The sequence below is a fragment of the Zerene cesonia genome, chromosome Z (genome assembly GCF_012273895.1).
Source record: "Zerene cesonia ecotype Mississippi chromosome Z, Zerene_cesonia_1.1, whole genome shotgun sequence".
NCBI classification, from domain to species: Eukaryota; Metazoa; Arthropoda; class Insecta; order Lepidoptera; family Pieridae; genus Zerene; species Zerene cesonia.
Window position 1 is genome coordinate 5045457 of NC_052122.1, and position 22474 is coordinate 5067930.

At 31.9% G+C, this 22474-nt stretch overlaps 5 protein-coding genes and 1 long non-coding RNA gene across 7 annotated transcripts in view; 4 read left to right on the forward strand and 2 right to left on the reverse strand.

Annotated features, from left to right (window-relative positions):
* Nucleotides 1-1439, forward strand: part of LOC119835577 (protein DDI1 homolog 2) — an 8998-nt gene extending 7559 nt beyond the window's left edge. For both annotated transcript variants that reach the window (XM_038360486.1, XM_038360485.1), the window contains one exon: nt 91-1439. In XM_038360486.1, coding sequence (XP_038216414.1) covers nt 91-171 — 81 coding nt within the window. In that variant the 3' untranslated portion in view covers nt 172-1439. The remainder of the gene's footprint in view (nt 1-90) is intronic.
* Nucleotides 1440-3151: 1712 nt separating this feature from the next.
* LOC119835566 (breast cancer anti-estrogen resistance protein 3 homolog) lies at nt 3152-6492 on the reverse strand. The gene is made up of 6 exons (XM_038360474.1): nt 6400-6492; nt 5735-5962; nt 4675-5657; nt 4408-4576; nt 4124-4301; nt 3152-4046 (listed from the first exon to the last, which is right to left on the reverse strand). The coding sequence occupies exons 1-6, from the start codon at nt 6400-6402 to the stop codon at nt 3685-3687; spliced, it is 1923 nt and encodes a 640-aa protein (XP_038216402.1). The 5' UTR covers nt 6403-6492; the 3' UTR covers nt 3152-3684.
* A 214-nt stretch (nt 6493-6706) lies between these two features.
* LOC119835567 lies at nt 6707-7880 on the forward strand. The gene is made up of 2 exons (XR_005288063.1): nt 6707-6840; nt 7584-7880. It is a non-coding gene; the product is annotated as an uncharacterized LOC119835567 (long non-coding RNA).
* Nucleotides 7881-8404: 524 nt separating this feature from the next.
* Nucleotides 8405-13055, forward strand: LOC119835763 (alpha-mannosidase 2-like). Its single transcript, XM_038360750.1, has 6 exons — nt 8405-8480; nt 8564-9297; nt 9765-9857; nt 9937-10131; nt 10203-10314; nt 10396-13055. Exons 1-6 carry the CDS (start codon nt 8405-8407, stop codon nt 13053-13055), a joined length of 3870 nt encoding a protein of 1289 aa, XP_038216678.1.
* Nucleotides 13056-14459: 1404 nt separating this feature from the next.
* On the forward strand, nt 14460-17388 carry LOC119835406 (ADP-ribosylation factor-like protein 5B). Its single transcript, XM_038360172.1, has 5 exons — nt 14460-14977; nt 15165-15373; nt 16220-16345; nt 16912-17021; nt 17151-17388. The coding sequence occupies exons 1-5, from the start codon at nt 14932-14934 to the stop codon at nt 17197-17199; spliced, it is 540 nt and encodes a 179-aa protein (XP_038216100.1). The 5' UTR covers nt 14460-14931; the 3' UTR covers nt 17200-17388.
* Nucleotides 17386-22474, reverse strand: part of LOC119835404 (alpha-mannosidase 2) — a 66580-nt gene continuing 61491 nt past the window's right edge. Inside the window, exons 7-8 of the mRNA XM_038360171.1 lie at nt 21442-21553; nt 17386-21369 (exon numbers count right to left, since the gene is read on the reverse strand). Coding sequence (XP_038216099.1) covers nt 18653-21369; nt 21442-21553 — 2829 coding nt within the window. The 3' untranslated portion in view covers nt 17386-18652. The remainder of the gene's footprint in view (nt 21370-21441; nt 21554-22474) is intronic.

A 22474-nucleotide genomic window follows, 5' to 3' on the forward strand; every position in this document is an offset into this window, starting at 1 on the left:
AAGTAATAAATGTTATTTGCAGTTAACAATTTTCTTTTTTCTTTATTACAATATTTATGGCAAGACTAGGTAATTGAAAGTTTATTGCAGGCGATCGTCGAGCTCCGGCGCTTCAACGGCGACAAGGCCCAGGCGACGTTAGCATTGATTGCGAAATCATTGAAATTTTGATCTACTTACGGGTTTCACCCCTTTTAAGTGCAACATCTTCTATTGCACTGATGGTGAATGCACGAGAACCTGAACATATCTACGTCTGTCGGTGTTTAACAAACACGACCACGTAATGTGTACGAGCAAAGACTTTCTATTTTAGACTCTTCTTACAGTGTCCCTGTGCGTATGAACTGTGCAAATTGTATGCTTACATTGATTTCTATATATTATATATTCAATCAAATAATTTATAAATACCTTTCTGACTGTCAACTTTACTGCCTTCACTCTCAAGCAACTATGCTTACGGACTTACATATAAGCAATTATATTTTTATATTGCTTTTAAAATGATAAGTTTCTATGTGTATACTTTATTAAGGAAATGTTGTCTTATGGTCGCAAATGACGAAACGTGATAATAATTGTAAACATCAAATTATAAAGACACGTTGAGGGTTGAATTTTTAGATGAATTTTATTGAAAATTATTGTGTCATGTGTATTGGTAGGTACTTAATAGTATTTCCAAGGCGCAGGTAGGTCTAGGAATTGCTAAAGGCCAATTGGCTCGTAATGTTTGCATTTTTATCGCGTCTCGTTGTTGAGGACCGAATTTATAATAAATAGATAGATTTTATAATGTAATTTAATGTACTGCAACATATCTTAATATCTACGTTGTAGCTTGTGAATTAACTAATAACTAGTAATTTGAACAATAAAAAACTTCGTATTAACAATCTGAAAGCGAAATTTAGACAGTAGGAGCTCAAGTCCATGTCTTATTGCGTTGTGCTGCATAATGTTCCCGTAGTCGAGACTAAGAACAAAAATATCTTGCTGCCCAGCTGTAAATATTGTTGAATGAATCATGATTCTGGAATCCATGATGCATTCCGTATGAAACTTAAAAATATGCCCAGCGAACCGTTTTTAATAGTTTTGTTTTTCTACAAAACTGTATTTTGGAAGTGTTTTGTTATTTTCACATCATCACACTATACACTTTGTCATCTCGCATCAGTATGTCGTACTTTATTCACACCTAAATCCCCCCCTTTTTATAGTACACTCGTCTCTGGTATGGTAAATTGTCTCTTTATCCAAGGAATGCAGCTGCTTGCAATTTAATAACTTTAAAATGGCTTAAAAGTCTCGATTACGATTCTACCGAGAACTACAAACGATGCGCAAATATGTAGTAAATCTATACACATACACTAACATACAGACGCGCACGCACACACACACGCACACACACACACACACACACACACACACACACACACACACAATCACACACACAATCACACACACAATCACACACACAATCACACACACACACACACAGATACTCATACGAACACAACGACATGCTTTTATGTCCACTTATGTTTATTAAGATTTCGTTTATTTTTTATTCTGCTGTTTCTTATTCTCTAAACTAAAAAGTCTTAGCGATTTGATGATTTTACTTATATGTAGTAATTTTTTGCGGTTCGACTGGGTGAGTGCGAGTGATCTGCATTAGAGGCTACTGCCTATCGCAGACACGCCCGCTCCATTTTTGTTTAATTGTAACAGTAGTTGTAAGTTTTAATGAAATTATATGAATAATATTATAATTACAATAAGAGCATGAATATTTTGTGTGTAAATGTTTAAAAATAATTGGGATACTTACCTTTTTATAAATCGAACTATATATTTTCTGTGTCTAGATTTGTAAACTATTTGCATGCAGGGATAGGATTAGATGTGTATTTTACCTCAAAGATAATTTGTTGGTGTTATTTAAAATGAAGTCAATTCAAATTAAAATATTTTGATCAAATAGGTCTAAGATTAGTTCAAAGGGAATGGGTATGGGTATGGGTGCATCTTTAAAAAAAGGGAAGCATTTAGAGGTTACATTACATGTATTTTAAAAAGCATAATATATTTATATATTCGAAACTCTAAGTTTAGGCTCGATAGAATCGTTATATCTATGTTAAGTTGTACTCTGCGTTATATTTAGTGCTACTTTTATAGTTTGGCGGCATTTTTGTTTTCCTTAGCCACTGTTTTATTTTTTTACTATCTCAACGATTATATGCTATTCTTCGTAAGATGAAGCATCGAATTAATTTCTTATTAACATTGAAGATATATTTTTTCTATATACTTCTATATTAAGCAAATAGATTCGTAAAAACATCTATTTACTTCTTATTTCAAAATGTTGTCCCGATCAATGTATCTAACAGCTATATCATAAATGTACATTTATATCATAAATATAAAATTTTTACATAATCGTAATAAATGTAATATACCTTATAGTAATATCCGTCATAGAATCTAATGTACATAGTTATATACTATGTAATGTATCGGTTGTACACATGTGTAAATCTACTTTTTTTATATAACTACATTAAAATAAAATGTCTAATAGATAGCAGAATATAAAATTGGTGTAAGGCTTCAACGTGGCGATATTTAATTAATGCCGAATTACGACTTCCGCGGAATTGTAATTAATGTTTTAAGATAAGTAGCACTATATTTCCAAAAGAAAATAAATTAAACTTGATAATTGATCATGTGTGTTATTTAAAGCCCAATCCTTTTGCGAACAAAGCTTCAGCAATGAGCGTGTGTGCAGCGAAATGTGATTAAGTCGATGACTTAGTGATGCATTTTAAGTCTAAAAATATTTTTGGCAATTCTCTGCATTTTACAGCTGTTTGTAAGAAAAATATATTTGGCTGTAAGCCACAAAGGTCACAGTAACTGGACATTGACTTAAATAATACAGAAATATTACGATTACTGTGGATTATGACCGTTAAATTGAGTGAAAAAAACACGAGGATTTAATACTTTATATTTCTGCGTTTATTTATTAAAATGTATAACAAATGGTAAAAATAATTTATCATAATCGCTACTGATCGGTACAATAAAAAGGAGTATATAGTATAATACTTATTTTTTTCCTCTATATAATTCGTAACTACTGCGTAAATTGAGTATTTCTTATAAATGTAATACAACTATATTGACGAATAAGAAACTACTCGTTTTCAAATAAAAAACATAGTCTATTGGAAGTCAATTACCTACAATAAATAAGAAAGTCACTTATTGCTATATTAATAACCATTTCGTTATATCAGGTATAAATATTAACTATAAATCTTTCTAAACGGAATTTATTACTCGATTTGTTTCAATTAAACTTTCACAGTATATTGGCAGTGTAAGAAAAATATTGGTTATAATTGATTAATTGAGGTCTCAAAAAGTTATTGCAATCGGTAAAATTAAAGTAATTAGTTTTATTACAATTTCTCTAATCGAATTATATCTTAGTATACAATGTCGCAATTTAATAGTTCATAGTTCCAATATCTTAATCAGCTTCTTATAAGTCAAACGCATATTTCTCGCCTTTGGAAGGTCTTTCAGCCATTTTCGATAACAGATAATATGTGTAAGACCCCTATCTTAAATATTATTGTAATATTATGATAATAATTACACAACATCATCAGGATCTGGTGCATGGGTGACAAGTTTAGTCGCCATTGTAGTTAATATATCAGTCAATCGCGCAAATCGCTGATTGGGAGTAGTTAGAGCACCTCTTTCGCCCCATAAGAAATTGATGTGAAACTCCGTCCGAAACAACTCGAGTAAGGAAGGATCTAAAGTCGACCCCAGCGAAGACATTTCCTGGACCACTGTTCGAGCGTTTCTTTTGAACATATCAACTTGATCAGGGTAATGTCTGGCAGCCTCAAGGTGAGCTGCTGTTGCATTGAAGTCGAATTCTAAATTATTAATGAGACTTCCCGGAAAAGTGTCATCTGCTTGTAAAAGCGCTCCACCATCTCCGTCTGAAAAAGCACAATAAAACAGTTCAAATTGTTATATTTTATGTATTAAAAAAAACAATGTATATAGATATAGTTACCGAATATATGGAAGCATAAAATTGGCGGTACCACATATGGTGTCGTTGTGTTTGGTGGAAGAGGGTTAGTTCCTTCATTCATGCTTTTGAAGCAAGGTCGTAATTTTGCTTCGAACATAAAAGCATTATCGGTGTAAACACGTCGGAGTATATTCCAAGCATTTTCAAGACATTCCACCTAAAATAAATTATAAAGTCAAGATGAAGCTGTTTAGTTTTTTTATTGAAACCGCCAAATAAAGCCGATCGTGTTTCTACATAAGTGTTTTGAGTAGATCAAATACCTGTGGCATGCATAGACCAAACATTATTGCTGAAAATCCATATAAATTGCCTAAAGCTGTTTTTGTTTCTATTGCTAAAAGTATCCAATCATTTATTATATCTGCCCTTTGTCGATCCGTCTGACATGTCAATATTGTAACAGCGATGAGGAGGCGAAATGTTTCAATTCTGAAACGAAAAGTTAACATATCAAATGGAAATATTTACACAATAACTGTCATTACTTATATATTACATCGTTTTTATTTGGTAAGTAATTATGTTACCGTTCTATAATATCTAATCGCAAATTTCTTCCTTGCGGCAAGAAACATAGTTCTAAACCAGATGTTGTTTTATCAAGTCCATCAATTTGAACAGCTTCATCTAGTAAAAACAGCAAATCAATTTTCGTTAAATGATTTGCTAAAATACGAGGGCCAGACGTTCTAAGAAGTAATTTTATTGTGTGCAAGGTTTCTGATTCCAAGGGTTTATTTAGGCTTGGTGGAATTATTTGGGATTGGAAATTCTCTAGATTGATTCGTGATTCAACTGTGTAATCCAAGTTCTCCATTTGCAACAATTTAGCCTCCGTTAAGTCGTAGTCAAATTGTTGTTTTAATGTAGGAGTTGTTAAATTGTAATCTGACTCCACTCTTGATTTATTGGGATCACTGTGAGCTGAACTTTGTGTAGAATCACCAGATCCATTTCCGGAATCGGACCCAGACACGTGGTACAATCTTTGTAATTCTAAACGCCTCTCGTCTGCTTTAGGGCCGTCGTATCTTGCTGGTTTGGCCGGTGGACTCGTAGGAAGATTAGCGTCCCATGAATTAGAACACGATTCACTCGAAAATTTTATTAAATGCTTATTTGTTTGTATAACCCCATCAGCACTTGCGCTCTTTCCGTGAGTTACATGCTGGTTCATGTCTATTGGTGTTAGCGAGTGTGACCGTTGCTTTTTGAAAGGCACTCGTAGTTGCATTCCAGGTTTTGCTGCAAAATGACTGTATAGACTATATGGATTGCCATAATTGCTTTCTCCTGCTGGAGATATGATAGGATTCGATTCATCTCCAGTGATATACGATGTCAAAGGCATCATTCTGTTCGCTGGGTATTGAATCCTTGCACCGGAAGCAGCTGATATGGGTTTTCCTGATCCAACATAAGAAGTAATCAGATCAGCTACTGTGTCATAGGCTTCGTCTTCAAATTGGTATTGGTACCGTTCATATACAGTTTCTGGATGAACGACAATCTGCAATAAGAATTATCGCAAGGTAATTGAATTAGGCTTTCGATTGTATTGTATACATTATGTTGAATAAAACTTACGCGCTGTATAACAAAATGTAAATGTTGGCCATTTGAACGACAACTGAGTACATAATTATCGGGTTGTGAAGACGAGTCCCTGACTAAGAATTCACGGTCCTGTTGCAATAAATTTTCAGCAGCAGTTCGACTGAGAGCGCCATGATACCACGCGTGTGAAATTATTTGGTCTGATGGTAGAGAAAGTTCCCACTCTAGCAGACCTGATGTACTCATGGCACTCGTATCCTAAGGTAAAAACAAATGTTGGCTTATTTATTTTGTAGGTAGCAAAATATACATTAACATGCACACGTAAAGACATCTACACTGTTCGCAATTAATCTAAGGTTTTCAATTACTTATTTATTTGTTATATTTACAATAAATTCGCTCAATTATATGATTCGCACGCAAAAGGAAGTGGATACACAATAGTTTGTTTACTTAGTATGTAATAATTAAAATGAAAACATTTAATATAATTGTATGAAATAAAATGAAAACATATCAACACTTTTTGATAAAAAATGTTATATTGTTTAAATCTCTCTGCTTTGAAAATCGCAACGATTCAAAAAAAAATTGTCGCAGAGCAAAGTTTTAATTCCATTTTGTTACATGCATTTTAACAACTACCCTTGAGACCCTACAAGAATGAATAATATTCTTCATTGGCTACTTACCATTTTATAACTTATATTATTCCTTTACGATATTTTAACACTTTGTTCGTATAAAGCTTGACACACTGGCATTAAAATTCGCGCAGGGGTGCGAACGGAAATGTGAGAAAATCAATAAAAGCGCGTCGCCCCATTATCGCATGTTGGTACTAAGGGGACTATGCTGGAAGCTTTTTCGAAATATTGTTATTAAATAAGAGAAACTTATAAAATATAACATAAAATATTTCATTAGTTCTTGTACATAAAATTTAGATTAGTTAAAAAAAATACCAGTTTTATTTGACTTGACTTGATCACAGGAAAGCAGCTACTCCTTGCTTTAGAAAAATATCGTTGTCTATGCTAAACTGCAAATGTGCAACATTCGTACAAAAAAAAAACAAATGCCCCATAAGTGTCCGCCCCAGTGAATGGTATGGATCTTGAGCATATTTTAAAGTAAGTATGTTATGATACCCCTTGAATGTGTAATGTTTTTATTTACATTAAGTTATAATCCTTGCTACAATACATTGCATGTTTATATATTGTACATTTAGATGGTATTTTTGTAATCATATTCCTTATAAATATTCTTTGTTCTCGAAATATGGTAAAATCGTCAAAATGGAGTTTCTCTATCTATATATATTTGAAATAAAACAGATATTACTCAATTCCTCTATTCATATGTAGTTGCATTTTAATAGTGCTAATTTCTATACAGCAATGCACTTTATCAATTCATTGATGAGAAGCCATTTTGATAAATTTTTCTCCTTACTCCATTCTATATTTGGAACATATTGATATTATATATGTTTTAATAGTTCTAACTTGATTGAAAAGCGAATGAAAATTAAGATGCGATGTTTTTATTTTTGGGTTTATAGGGTTATCTTACAAGCTGATGACAATACCGTAATAAACATAATGAAAATATAATTTTGACTTTTATGAAAACAGGGTGATGGGCTAATTGAATTAGAGTAGGTTAATGCGAATAATGCTTTCAAAATGTCATTTGTTGAGTGGTGCATTAAGATCTTATATTTTTAATCTCATATCAAAGTCTAAATATTAAAATACTTTGGGTTTATAATAACTGATCTGTTCATGTTATTACGAAACTAGATTCTTTAATATATCTATATTAAAACCTGAAATGAAAGATAATTAAATATTTAATTTTACCCCTTCAGCTGGCCGTCGACTCCCGAGGAAGAAAACTTCCTTAATGCCATCCTCGAGTCTTTGACTAAGTACGCTGAGGATGGGACTCGGTATGTGGACGCCGAAGCTGTGATAGCGGTTGTCCATCGAATTTGGGCTTGACAAGGACTTATATAAAGACAAAATGCACCAAATGCGCTAAATTTGGCCGCATCCTACCTGCTTTCAATATGTTTGCAATCTTTTCCTTCTTAGAATTGTTAGATATACATACACTGTTTGGCTTAGCATCTAAATTTTAATTTTAATATATTGCAATGTGAAAATATTTCTTTTATTTACCAAGTTACCATCCTTTTCGCGCGCCGAGAAATTAGATACCTATTCGTTTCTCGTACCTGTTCTACATAGTGTAGTATAGGCCACGAATATACCTGAGTCGATTAATAAAAAGAATACTTTTATTAAGGAGTTTCTTGAAAAATCTTGAAGAATTATCTGACGTGTAGATAACATACTAATATCTAGGAATAGATCTATGTTTATACTAATATAATTAAATATATAAGCTAATGCGCTTTTAGCGAAGCTTATTTTTGAGTCATCAGAATTACCATAACATTTTGGTGTAAGTATCGATCGTAGATTAAAATAGCTTAATTGTAACTATAAGACCAATGAGGCGATCAATTACATTATACAATTTTTATTATTTTACATTTTGCCAGTTCTCAACCAAGCGTATGACAAATAAGGAAATCCTCGTCTTTGTTGAAATTTTAAAATTAAACATCCTACTTTATTCGCATTGTAATAGATCTCGATCAAATCACATTAACTCGTTACAATAATGCGCGTAAACGGTACTCCCGTGATTGAAATATTAGTTTTCCTTTTGATTTGTGATGCTTTCTGCTATGAAAAAAGTAAGTGCTTCAATTAACTTGTTTTTTTACTAAAGTGTCAGAATAGTATCAGAAATAAAGACTGCATTATTTAATTTTTTCAGCTTTGCGAAAAATTGTGCGAAATCAATCCAAAATGATCCAAACACCTTTCAGTGACACTAAGTATACGACCAATAATTATTCACAATCTTCCCATCTAAGAGATTTTCTGATGTTTCCTGGATACACTCAAGTAAAAGGAGGCGTTCATAAAATGCAAAGGCCAAGAGTTTCGACAATTTTATCATCGGTAGAAACAGGTAGAAGTAAGGCAACGTACTCAAAAATGAAATTAAGTAAAAATGGTCATCAAAATGAACTGAGATTGGCTAGAGATACATTTTACAATACATCAGATTTACCAAGCAAAACAAACGTTCTGTTTCCTGATTATACCTCTCCATACATCATCACAAATATGAGTAATTCGGGAGAAATTTTACTTGAAGAAATAGGTCAAATACCACCATTAAATAATTTTCCACTGACTAATACAGTTAATATGAAATCAGACGCAAATGTTTTAATAGATAATAATAATTCAGTATTACAAAATGTATATGAGGTCCAATATACAAAACAATCATCAAAAAAATTCGATATCAATGCGAGTCTGGCAGTAACTGAATATGACATCGATCAGGATAAAGCAGATTTTCTCATAGAAGAACCCAGTATCCAGATGCATTTAAATCAAACTCAAAACATACCGATTTTAACATACAATTGCAAAAACTTATTGCAACAGAGAGTAGACATTGACGCACAGGAGAAGTTACTAGAATTTGATATAGAAGTAAGTGGAGGTTTTCACTATTCAACTGATTTCAACGTAGATGAGGTTATCAATTCGACTGTATTTGACAATTGTACTTGTTATCAAACTCGTACTGGGTGAACCGATTTTTATTTTTTTATTTTATTTTATTTGAAATGCTATGTGTACCACTTAAACTTGATCTAGTTCTGACAAACTCGAAGGTTCTTTTTTATGTTAAAGAGTTTTATTTGGAAGTAAATGTTATTTAAACGGATTATAAACGCGATCCTTATTTAACCCAAGGTTTCGAAAAGTTTACAGCGATTTTTTTAAATCCGTTAAAAAGTACATAATTTCGAGCACAAGAAAATACAGTCTTATTTATTTATGATGAGGTATTGCTTAATTGTTTACTTAATGAAATAAGTTGTATATGTCAAATAGTTAATTAGTTAAGATATTTTAAAAACTTGATTTCAATAATATGTTGTGTAATGTTTCAGCCGCCTTGGATAGTAAAAAAACATTTTTGGAATAAAATTTATGATAATCGCTACGAGTCTCTAATGAGAAATCCTAATTGGCCTCCACTTAAAGTAAGTAAGAATTGAGTTAAAAAATGTTATTATAATACAGATTGCAGGTGCATTATTTTAAACACATTATTATTTTTAGGTAATTCTTATTCCTCGAACACATGTAGACACTGTTTGGAAAAAGCCATTTCATGTATATCACGAGGAGACTGTACATAAAATAATAACAAACATGATTAAGAAATTGCAATTTTATTCCAACCTTACATTTACTTGGAACGAAGTATCTCATTTAAGCCAATGGTGGAAATTCGCATCACAGAAAAGGCGTGTTGTTAGTAAGAATTTATTACTGATGTTGAGTTTTTTGATCAAGAGCATTGTAAAATAAATTATCTTTTACAGAACCTGCGTCGTTTAGTTAGGGAAGGGAGACTTGAAATAACCACAGGTGGTTGGGTGGAAACAGACGAAGCTACATCAAATCTATTCGGAATACTTCATCAGTTTACCGAAGGTGTTGTTAAGTTTATAAAATATTTAATTATCTAAATCCCAGTCTCTTGACAAAAGTTATAGAATGTATTTATTATTTCAGGTCATCAGTGGCTTCATCGTTTTTTAAAGTACAAACCAAATGTAGCTTGGCTGACCAATAGTGTGACACATAGCCCTTCATTTCCATATATTTTATCTGCATCTGGTATTTCATACTTGGTTTTTACCAATATCCATTTTTCATGGGAGCAATTTTTTGCTGAGTATCAATACAGCGATTTTATGTGGCTACAAAACTGGGATCATGACAAATCAACAGAAAATGCTATAAATGAAGTTTTAAATAGAATTGGGAAAGATAGATATCCGAAGCACACGGTTCTCACTCATTATTTACAGTTTAATTCAGACGGATTTGAGGCCTGTGGTCCTCATAAACACATTTGTAACGATGAGTTTAACTTTGCTAATAAAATTCTAGACATCAATACGTATAACGTCAAAAGGAAGTCTGAAAGATTGCTAGAACAGTACTCAAAAACAGGAACTACGTCTCCACATAACATTATAATTGCTCCTATAGGAAATCCATTTCATTTCAGCACTCAAACGGAATTTGATTACCAATACAATAATTACTTACGAATATCTGACTTCATCAATACTAATCAAAATATTTATAAAGCTACCGTGGAGTTTGGTACACCAATCAATTATTTTGCTGCAATCACTGAAAGACATAAATCATACTATCCTACATTGAAAGGAGATTTTTTAAACTTCGCTGATATACAAGATACCAACGCTGCTTATTGGACTGGTTATTTTACAACAAGACCTATATTAAAAATTTTACTGAGACGGCTCCAAGCTACCCTTCGTTCCACAGAAATTTTGTTCACATTTACATTAAATCTAAATGCCCTTCGAGGCAACGTATCCGAAATGTTTGAAAAGTTAGCAAATGTTAGAGAAATTGTTGCTCGGCTTCAAGACCGCAATGTTCTAAGCGGAACTTTACCTGCTAATATGGTAAGATACATCCAGAACCAAATTCTAACAGCAGTCAAAGACTGCTGGTATATTCAGGAATATTCGATTAGCCTTCTCACTAGTAAGTCTGATAATAATGAAAAGTATATTTTTAAGTATGTGTACCGAGACGGTGAATTTATATCCCCTTTTAAATCAGTGGCACCTGGTGACTATCTTTATGTGTTTAATTCCTACAGTCACGAGAGAAGTGAGTTAGTAGAATTAATAACAAGAAATCCTAACATAAGAGTTGTCGATCACAATAAAAAAGACATTATGATTCAAATAAATCCATTTTGGAAGTATAACAGTGATAGGAATGTAATACAAATATCAAAACAGTTTTATAAAATTATATTTGTTATCAAAGTCCCTCCAATGACGATTGAATTATTTAAAGTTAAAGAGACGTACGATGTAACGCTTAGTACTTCCACAGTATACTGTATGATGTGTGCTGAAGAACCCTTAAATGGGGGTAATTCTAACTTTCAATTTAGCATACAACCTGTAGAGACAGGAGATATTCAAATTGAAAACTATAAATTTCGTTTAATATTCGACGAAATGACGGGGTTCTTGAAAACAGTTATTGAAAAAGAAAATTACCGTGAGAAACAAATCTTAATGAATTACGGTGCATTCAAGAGTTCTGATACTCATTCAGGTTTATTCTTATTTAAGGCAAACACTTCAAATCCTTTATCTAATATTTTTGAAAATCCAAAAAAAGTTACCAATGCTAAAGTTATGTTGATAACGTCTGGCAATGTCGCCACTGACTTTGTTTCTATTTACGGTCGACTATTGCAACATACCGTGCAAATATACAACATTGCAAATAGTCCTTTGACGAATGTTATTCGAGTTGATAGTAAAGTAGATTATGAGGCGTCTCCAAAAAACAGAGAACTAGAAATGTTCATGTCTATACAAACGGATATCAGTAACGGTAATCCTCCAGAAATAGTAATAGATAATAATGGTTTTCAGTATACACCACGTAAATTAAATTTAAGCAGACCCGTTGAATCAAATATGATTGTTATGACAAGTATGGCATTTATTCAAGATGAGACGTGTAGATTAACTTTCATAACAGACCATGCTCAAGGAGTCACGGCTTTGCAAGAGGGACAAATAGTTGTAATGCTGGATAGGAGGGTATTATTTAATGATGGTCGCGGCATTGATGAAGGCTTAGCTGATAGTAGTTCGACGAATCATGTGCACTATATTTTGCTAGAAAACTTGATACACGATGAATCAAAAAACAAGCAACTATCAAAACCGATTATTTCAATGCCAAGTATATTAGCTATTCATTTGGTAAACACTCTGAACTACCCATTAGATATTTTTTTCATTGATCGAAATTTATTCGATCTATGCTATTATGCGTTTCTACCTTTGATTCAGAGTACTTTTGCATGCGATGTAACAGTCATAAATTTTAGAACGCTATCCAAAAGGTTGTCGACTTCTTTACCAATTACTGCCTTGATAACATTACATAGGCAAAGTTACTCGTGCCAGATTTCTTATTCTGACCTATTTCATTGCAATTCCGATGTAAGTTTTAATTTAGAACAAATTTTACAAAACGTTAAAAATGTATATCAAACTAATTTAGTTGGTACCAGTGATGGCGTACCTATGTCTAATATTAATCTGATAAATTTTCCGGCTATGGAACTAATAACATTAAAAGTAAAATTTAGATAAGTAGAATGCATATATGTTGTAGAATATTAATTAATAATATTGTGTTTAGGTGTAAAATTAAGGTTTTAGTAAAACATACCTATCATACACATTTCAATTCAAGGCACCATTTGACACCTATTGCAAGAAAAGTGACTTAGTGTTTTCGAAATTCCTAATATTTCATAGAATTAAGTACCCCACAACTTGTACATTTCCTGGAAGCAAATGTTTGCAGTACTAACAGCAGCTGTAGTTAATCCGGTCTATCATATTAAAATAAGTATTAAACGAGTTGAAATTCTGCATACTGGATTTACATTATTTTTTAATCCCCGACGTATAATCAAAGGCTTGTTAATTGTTTAATTATATTAATCGTGTCTCTTTTTGTGTGTATTGTCTGTCTTTGGCATCATAGATAGCTCCTTAATGAATAAACCCATTTTGGAATTGTATTTTTTTATTTTGAGATGTGAATTAGTATCTCACTTTTATAGTAAAAATCGATCACAGATACCTGCGACCATTAAATCGGAAATTAAATATTTTTTCAGAGAATATAAAAAAGTAAGAAAAACATAAATTTGGGGAGTCTGGAGCGAGAATGTTTAGGATGACTATTTAAGGGTGAAAAACATTAAGTAGATTTGTCGCAAAGTAAGGAGGCCTATGGAAAAAGTTACATGGCAAAGTTATGGGTAATACAAAAAATCATGAAAATTTTTGTGTCCCAAGCCTGCTATATTTATTTGTTAAAAACATTAATTTGCATTATTCTGACTAAACTTAGCAATATTCTATAATTCAATCAAGTAATATTAAAATTTATGTTGTATTAGTCATAGTTAATCATTTATATGAAAATGCTAATAAAATGTTAATTCATTTTGTTTCAAATATGGGATTAGTGGTCTGAAAATTTTTATTTCGTAATATCTTAAAAGATCTATTATATTGCAAATTAAATAATATGCTTAAAATAGAATAAAATATTACGATGATTGTAGTGAATCGTTGTTATAAAATATCTGTGATAGATAAATTTCACTTTGACATATAGGTTGTAGTGCTGCCAAAACAAATAGATGTACCCTAATTTAGGTTATTTTACCAAATACCAATACAGAGAAATATAAAATTATTTCTAAGTGAAAAATATATGATTATTAATTCATGGCTCATAATTTTGAGCAATTATAGAATGAAATAAACACATACTATTTAAATATTACTAAACCATTCTAAGTTGGAAAGCGAAAACAAACCATTTAATTAAAGGATTATTTAAATTATAATAATTAAAGCGGTCTCTTTATGTTTTGTATCGAGTAAAAACAATTTGACAGTACTTCACTTCTCTTTTCGTGGATTTACTTTATTATGTTAACATTATTTTAACCTGGCAAGTAGCAACTTCGAGATGCAATTCGTACTTGTTCATTGTTGAGTACCTTCTATGTTCCAAGTCTTGTCAAATAGTTATAAAAATGTTAATAATTTAGATGTAAAAGTAATTGTTCTAAATCAAAATTAGGGTTTATGTTCAGGAGAGTTTGACGACAAGTGTATTTCAATAAGATATATTGTCTTTGACCTACTTTTAAAATTAAGTAACGTAACTAAATGGCAAATATTGAATAAGTACCTACAGTGTAGCTGTACTACTTACATACCTTCACTTGCAGCAAAAGTAAGGAAAGGACGACGTGTAACATATTTTTTTACAAATCAAAGTGAATATGAGCTTTAACAATGTTGTTTAAACTAAATTTTATTGTAAACGTTGTATAGTTTTGTTATTAGATCAAATACATTTTATGTAATTTATAGTTTTGGAAAATGTTGTTGTAAATAAAACGTGTTAATTTTCTTCCATTAAATAATAAATATTACCATGGGTCTTCTTATATCGAAAATTTGGAGTTTATTTGGCAATGAAGGTAAGTTACTGACATATTGCTTCATTATTTAAAAATTGCTACATACGTATTTTAAGATAAGATAACTTGAGAAGAGCCTAAAACTAAGATATAATAATACACAGATATTAACTTATCAGTGAATTTATTAGTATCATCAAGTCATCCAAGGTTTTAAAATTTCAAATACATACATAACAATTTTCAGAACATAAGTTGGTGCTAGTGGGTCTTGACAATGCGGGAAAAACAACAATACTGTATCAGTTACTCCTGGGAGAGGCTGTTCATACACGGCCTACTATTGGGTCTAATGTTGAAGAAGTAGTGTGGAAAAATCTACGTTTTGTAATGTGGGATCTTGGTGGACAACAAAGTTTGCGCTCTGCCTGGAATACATATTACACTAACAGTGAGGTAGTGTCAATTAAATTATCATGATTTAATGAATATTTTTTTAAGTGGTTTTATATAGTTCTAATGTTTTTATTTCTTTAGCTGCCATGATTATTCTACTTATATTAAAAATGTGAAAGTATTTGTTTGTCTTTCTTCTTCATTGCAACTAAGAGATATCTTAATATGGTTATAATGTCTAAATAAATAAATTATTAATATAGTTAAAAGGCTAGTAATTGATATAGACTACTTCTAACTTCAATGTATCATCTCACTTGCCTGTGAATTACCTCTGACTAGATGGAGCTAAGCATAAGCGAACAGTTAGTTAATGTATTTAAGTAATTATGTAATTTTTTCTTATGTAACATTGAATAAAAATCATGATTGTATCACTATGCATCAGATATAAATATTTACTATTCCGTTCTACTAAACATTTTTTGGATAATTTATTGTAATAAAATTTAAGGTTTTTTTTATAATAAATAAATTTATTCAAGAACTGTATTATTCAAATACTGCAATTGCAATATCTCTTCTTATTTAATTCCAGCATTTGCGACATGTAGTTAATAAACTGCTTTGCAAAATGAATTTGGTTTATGCTAATTATAAGAATAATTATTGCGTCTATTTCCTTTATACAACCGTAGCCGATTGACATTAGTATATTTAACCTAACTCTGACTTCAATGATGTTCTTCAATCTTGATGATTAAAGCCCTTATCAGCCCTTTTATACAAACATGATACTCTTTCTGCATTCTCAGAAATGTTTTCTTTCATGCTAACAAATGTTGCATATCATATAAAAGTATAGAACTTGATATAATAATCTTATAACATTTCTCCTTGTTTTAGTTTGTAATAATGGTCATAGACTCAACTGATCGCCAGAGATTAAGCATAAGTCGCGAAGAGCTTCATAGAATGTTGACACATGAGGAGTTGAGCAAGGCTTGTCTCCTTGTATATGCTAATAAACAGGTAATTATATATATTGTATAGTTATATGCAGGTTAACAGTTAAAAAAGTATTTATATATATTTTGATGAATATTTATATGAAACTATCTCATTGAGGAAAGTAAAATAAAGGAGATATGATCTAAATGAATCTATAGTCTATACAATAATTATTAATTCAAAGGATTTAAAATGATAATACAATCTTTTGTAACATAGTTATCATTTTTAATTTAATTTAAACTTGTAAAATGTCCAATTAGTATTCAATAAAAAGGGCAAACATCTAAGAATTAACAAAATTTGAATAGATTTTCATCATTTGAGGTTTATAGGATATACATGTGTTTGTATGAGGATAAAAAAATGTTCAAAATTGAAATTTTGTATTGTAAACCCAGGCAAATGGAGGCCAACAGTTAGCAACATGTTAATAACATGTAAAAATTTGTACAATGTTGAATAGAAGCCATATAGGCTATGATTATACATTATATTTTTAATTAGGTGACATCATGGACTATTTATCTAAAATTCTTAATAAAGATGATAATTTAAGATTTTTAACTATAATACTTCTGTAACAGGATGTAAAAGGATCTATGACAGCTGCTGAAATTTCTGAACAACTGAATTTAACATCTATAAAACATCACCCTTGGCATATCCAAGCATGCTGTGCTCTAACTGGAGAAGGGTAAGCTGAATTTGTCAATAATTTGACCACTTGCCCAATTTGAATAACAAAATAAACAATTTTGATATGAGTATAAAGGAAATCGCTACTAGCCGTAAATTATTAATGGATTTTCAAATTTGATTTCAGTTTGCACCTCGGCCTTGAATGGATAGCCAGTAGAATAAAGAAGAAATGACGAAAATATTAATGGTTGATTTTATTATTAAGCTCTACTGTTAGAACATCGATAAGATGGATCATAATATTTTAATAAATAAATTTTAACAAATTATTGTGGTATTTGAATTAATGAGAATTTTTGATGATTAGTATATTGTATTGGTTTGTGGACATATACTGTAAATCAAACAAAGATTAATGGATAATAATTGATGGTTTTATTTCGTCTACTTGATTCGTGAACGGATTGTACATAAACTCTTAACGCTACGTGCTTAAATACAACCAAGCCTTTAATAATCATTATATTAAAATTATGTAAAATAAATAAAGCTAAATAATCATCTTTAACAAAATTAGTATCAAGAGCGTTTGTTTAAATATCACAAATAATTACAAACAAAATCTATCGTGTTCATTTGTAATTACAAATAAATTAAATAAACATTAAATTTAACTGACTCAAATAATTGTACTTAAGTTTTACGTAACACAATATATACAAAAATATAAATTATATATACAAATATTATTATAAGAAGTTCAAATTCACATAAGTTGTCCTATATTATTCCTAGACATTCAGTTTAGATTATTTAATTGGAACAGAAAACATCGTGTTAAGTATTATTTAACTGTAGTCAAAGATTAACTATTTAATGCTAACATGGTAGCTATGTAAAAAAGAGCAATGCATTCCGTTAGTGAATTTATCACTTGTTAAATTAAATGAGCATTCAAGCGCATACTGTACATTCGAATATAATATCACAACTGAAATAAGTTAGTATACGAGATCCAGATTACCCTATCTTTAAATACGAGACTGTTCCTTAATATTATTATTATCTCATCTACAATAAATATGTCAAAAATGTTTAGTTATAACTTGCGATTGTAAATTAGTAATACATTGCGCCAAATGATGGCATGTAATTTAATTCAAAACAGGAAAAGATAGAAATAATGACTATAAATAAATTATTTAAAAGATTTTGAATCCTTTATAAAGTTACATTATTTGGTCCTGAGGTAGATATTTCTAAATCGAGACTTGTTTTATTATGAATAAATAGTGCATATATGTACTGAAAATCATTCTTAAAAAAAAAAAGCGTGTCATAATCGATTAAAAAGATGTCATCTTGCAAAGCCGTAGAGAATTGCATCTCTCATTAAATACGCTATAAAAAAATTTAATTTTACATTAAAACTATACAATTTCAACTTGTTAAACATTCAAAGATGCCGATAAAAATCGACTGACTGGATGCCTACCTAATTTATTTTCTGGATTCCTCTTAACGATGACTCTAATATCAAAGTAATTGATAGATAATATCAGATCAATAACTGGTCTTAGCCTAAATGCGTAGATTTATAAGTCTTTCTATGTATAAGTCATAGGCGACAAAAAGAGGTCACCAAAACTTTATAATAATTGTATTATTACTATTTCAAGCTAGTCTTTAAAACCTTACTCGATACGTCTTAATTTCCATCGGCTCTAAAGTTATATTAGCTAAACTACTAAGATTCTTATAAGTTTTAAGGCCGGTCAAGCTGACCGAAACCAGGTTGTTAACTAAAAGTCCATTAAATTTAGTATCAGTCGTAAATCGGGCATTTGTCTTAGGCGAAGTATTCCCAACATCACAACTAAAACCAGGTCTATGTAGTACCATAAAGCAGGAATTGCTCGGAAACTGTTCCAAGACTTCGTCAGTGATAGTACGCATAGATACAACGTGAATTCCGCTCGGGAAATTTGTCAAAAATGATTGATGTTCCTTTACTTCAATTTCACCGACTTCACTTGTATCGACTACATAGGCGTTCACGGGATAGTTGAGAGTCCTACTCAAATAATCAGCAGTTTGTGAAGGCAGCTCATAAACGGGCGGCTTTTGTTCTATATTAAATCTCCTCTTTTGGAATGGGCCGGAATCTTGCTGATAGGTATCTCTTTTAGTTCTCAGAGTATTTATGGGTTCCAATAGCAACCAATTCGTGAACACGGTAGGCTTATTGTCAACGACACCTTCACCTATTCCTCTGAAATCGTCATATAGTGTTCTACGGTCCATCATAACTTCCAGTCGACCGGGTTCAAAGGCAGCGGCCCCTTGAGCATGATTTGTAATCAAAGTCAGTCTTGTTTCATCATCCTGTATCCAAGCCATAGTTGTGATCGGATAATAGTTTGCTTCGATGCCCAATTTATCCACTTTCACTCTTTTTTGATATTGAAAACCGTTTTGATCAGTGTAAAATTCCGGGATCTCTCCGTTTTGTAAATTCGTTTGTATTCGCATATATAATTCTGTATCCCTATTTTTTGGAGGACTCTCGTAATCGACTATTGTCTCAATAAAAATTCCACGTGAAAGGGCTTGATCGTCAACATTATAAATTCTGAGCGTATGAACTAAGAAAGGCAAATACATGGTAGTGATCTCAGTAGAAATTGGTCCCGACACAATAATGACATTTTCATCTTGCATATTATTTGCTTTCGTATATGGGCCTAATACGTCTTTCTCAGGTGGATCATAATCCGGCATGAATAAATAGGCACCAGAATGCCTTTGAGCACTTTGATATGCACCAAACTGAATATCAACAATATTTTTCTTGCGAATGTCTTTTCTATATACTTGTCTTAAAAACCCAGTGTTACGGTCGACGAGTAATTTCATAACCTCATTCTCTAGCTGTATGTTTCCAGGCATCATTTTTTTAATAACAAAATTATTTGGTTTTTCTGGATCAGACTTTTGTTCAGTGCAATTGTTACAAAATATTACGCAGTGCGTAGAATGGTTCGCGAATTCTTCGAGATTGTAAGTCACAACACTGAAACCTTCTAGAGTTGCTACAAACATTACATCAAAGTTAATGTCGCTTATTGCAAATTTCCCATTGTCATGTATATCAATATTGGGCGTTATTTGATATTGAACATATTTTTCATTATGTGTATCATAGACTCGGACGTTAGTCGTATTTGATCTCAGCGTTATGACTTCAGTCCTTTTCTCTGCCAGAGGATTGAAAAGAATAACTTTCTTTTTATCGACGACCGATACTAGCATCTTTCTAGGTTGTTTTCCATACGTTTCCCATTCTAGTTCACTCTGTAGAATGCTCTGTGTGTGAAGTTTACTATCAGGTATCATGAGGGTGGTGAGAGCAGCTTCTTGCAAGCGAATGCAATGGTACAAACTTGTAAACAATTTTGTACCGTAGTCATACATGACGCTGGCTTTAGAAGTTCCAGTGATAGCATCGTGGTGTTGAAAAAGGCCTAAATTTCGTCGAGCTGTGATCAATTGTTCGTAATATTTTTCCAGTTTTCGCTCTGATGATTCGAACATGTGCTTGTTGGATTGCCTAAGGAAATTTGATACGAGAGTAAATAATATCTCTGCAGCCCGGAGATGATGTTCAAACTGCCTTGCAACAATTTTTATATAAGGTCTTGTAGTATAATAACCGGACCAATAAGCTGGTTTACCTTCACTGAAAATATCAGAGTACACGAAGAAATCTCCACGTAATGTGGGTATGTTGCCATGTCTCTCCTTTACAGCATTGAAGTAATCAACAGGTGTTCCGAATGATACCTCGGCGTCAAATAGGTCCTTGTGTTTGTTGATATAATTGAACATTTTCATATAATTGACGTACTGGGCGTCGAATTCAATGCTATAGTCGTATCTAAAGTCGTCACCCAAAGGCACGAGCACAACGTTATGTGTGGTGAGCGAACCGATTCGGTCATATTCTTCCATGAGGGTCTTGGACTTACTGTGCAGGTTTTGTTCTGTGATGTCCTCATGCTTCGCCGTATATTCCGAGTATTCACCAGGAATTTTCCTGAAATCAAAACTGAGACATATAGCAGGATGGGGACCACATGTGCTCTTAATAGAATAAATATCAAAGGGTTGGTTGTGAATAACTAGGGATGGTTTATTTGATGAAAAGCCGGGCATCCAATAAAATTCTTCAATTTGTTTCTGCGCGAACCACTGTTTCCAAGCGTAATGTATCCTTTGTATGATAGCACCTTCTAAACCGCTTTTATCTAGCAGATACGGCACAGTAGCTCCGTGGCCAAATGGATCTATCGACCAACCAACTTTTGGAGTTACACCAAGATTGGCTTTGACCCACACGTGACCTGTAGATTAAAACATACGTTTTAGTATTTCGCAATAAAACGGCGTGTCTAAAAGCAGTTGAACAAACATACCTTCAATAAACTGATCTATTAATGAGTATATATGAGTACATGCTTCATCAGGCATCACCCAGCCTCCCGTTGTGATTTCTACTCTACCTTCTTTTACCAATTTCTTGAAGGCCTGTAAAACAAACGTGTAGGTTAATTAATTAATTGCCTTAACATAACATGGACAAACACAATGATACATAAATTATACCATTGTCCGTGTATTTCGAATTCTGGATCCAAAATAAGGATTCATTAATTCAACAAAAAATGCACCAGACCTTTATTTGTACCATTGCACTCATGTATACGATTAAAATAGTTCCAGAGCAGTTACACAGTATACCAAATTTCAGTTAAGTGAGATGTCAGCTAGTGCTTGAAAAATGGATTTTGCAAATGCATTTGAACAGGAATGACGTATACACGAACGATGTTAAATTCAAGCTTGTATTTTCTTGGACTTAACGTGGATAAGAAATTACAGACTATTAATGGGATGTTAGCGCAACACGTTATTGTGATTCAATTGCACAAGTAATTTGAGTTGCACACTGATACTGGTTAACTCTCGTTATTTATTTATTTTTAATGCTTTATTGCACAAACTTGGACAAAAACAGCAAGAATACAATAAACATAAAAAAGGCATCGTTTGTACAAGAGGCGGCCTTATTGCTTAACAGCAATCTCTGCCAGGCAACCTGGTCTCGTTATATATTTTAGTAGCAATTTAAAAAATAAAACAACAAATGCTTGCATACTGAGTTAACAAATATCGAATATATAAAGATCGATAGTACATATAGAACATATTCACATGGTTTATATTGTAAAGAGCAAATTGATTTTTTTTTAGAAACATTTTTGAATGAATTTGTTAATATTATTTGCTGTTAATAGTGTTATTTCATTTAACTAATGAGAAATCATACAATTGCGATTATTAAATTATATACAACTAGCTGCACCCGGCAAACGCTGTTCTGCCTTACTCTTATCATTTAGGGGTGTGAAAAATAGATGTTAGCCGATTCTCAGACCTACCCAATAT

Coding starts and splice junctions, on each gene's coding strand:
- LOC119835566 (XM_038360474.1), bottom strand. Junction 4,302..4,407: donor TTGGTCTATGCATGCCACAG/GTATTTGATCTA, acceptor AATTTATTTTAG/GTGGAATGTCTTGAAAATGC. Junction 4,047..4,123: donor TTTATGCTTCCATATATTCG/GTAACTATATCT, acceptor GTGCTTTTTCAG/ACGGAGATGGTGGAGCGCTT.
- LOC119835763 (XM_038360750.1), top strand. CDS start 8,405: ATGCGCGTAAACGGTACTCCCGTGATTGAAATATTAGTTTTCCTTTTG. Junction 9,858..9,936: donor CTAATTGGCCTCCACTTAAA/GTAAGTAAGAAT, acceptor TATTATTTTTAG/GTAATTCTTATTCCTCGAAC. Junction 10,315..10,395: donor ACTTCATCAGTTTACCGAAG/GTGTTGTTAAGT, acceptor TTATTATTTCAG/GTCATCAGTGGCTTCATCGT.
- LOC119835406 (XM_038360172.1), top strand. CDS start 14,932: ATGGGTCTTCTTATATCGAAAATTTGGAGTTTATTTGGCAATGAAG. Junction 15,374..16,219: donor CATATTACACTAACAGTGAG/GTAGTGTCAATT, acceptor TCCTTGTTTTAG/TTTGTAATAATGGTCATAGA. Junction 17,022..17,150: donor TGTGCTCTAACTGGAGAAGG/GTAAGCTGAATT, acceptor ATTTGATTTCAG/TTTGCACCTCGGCCTTGAAT.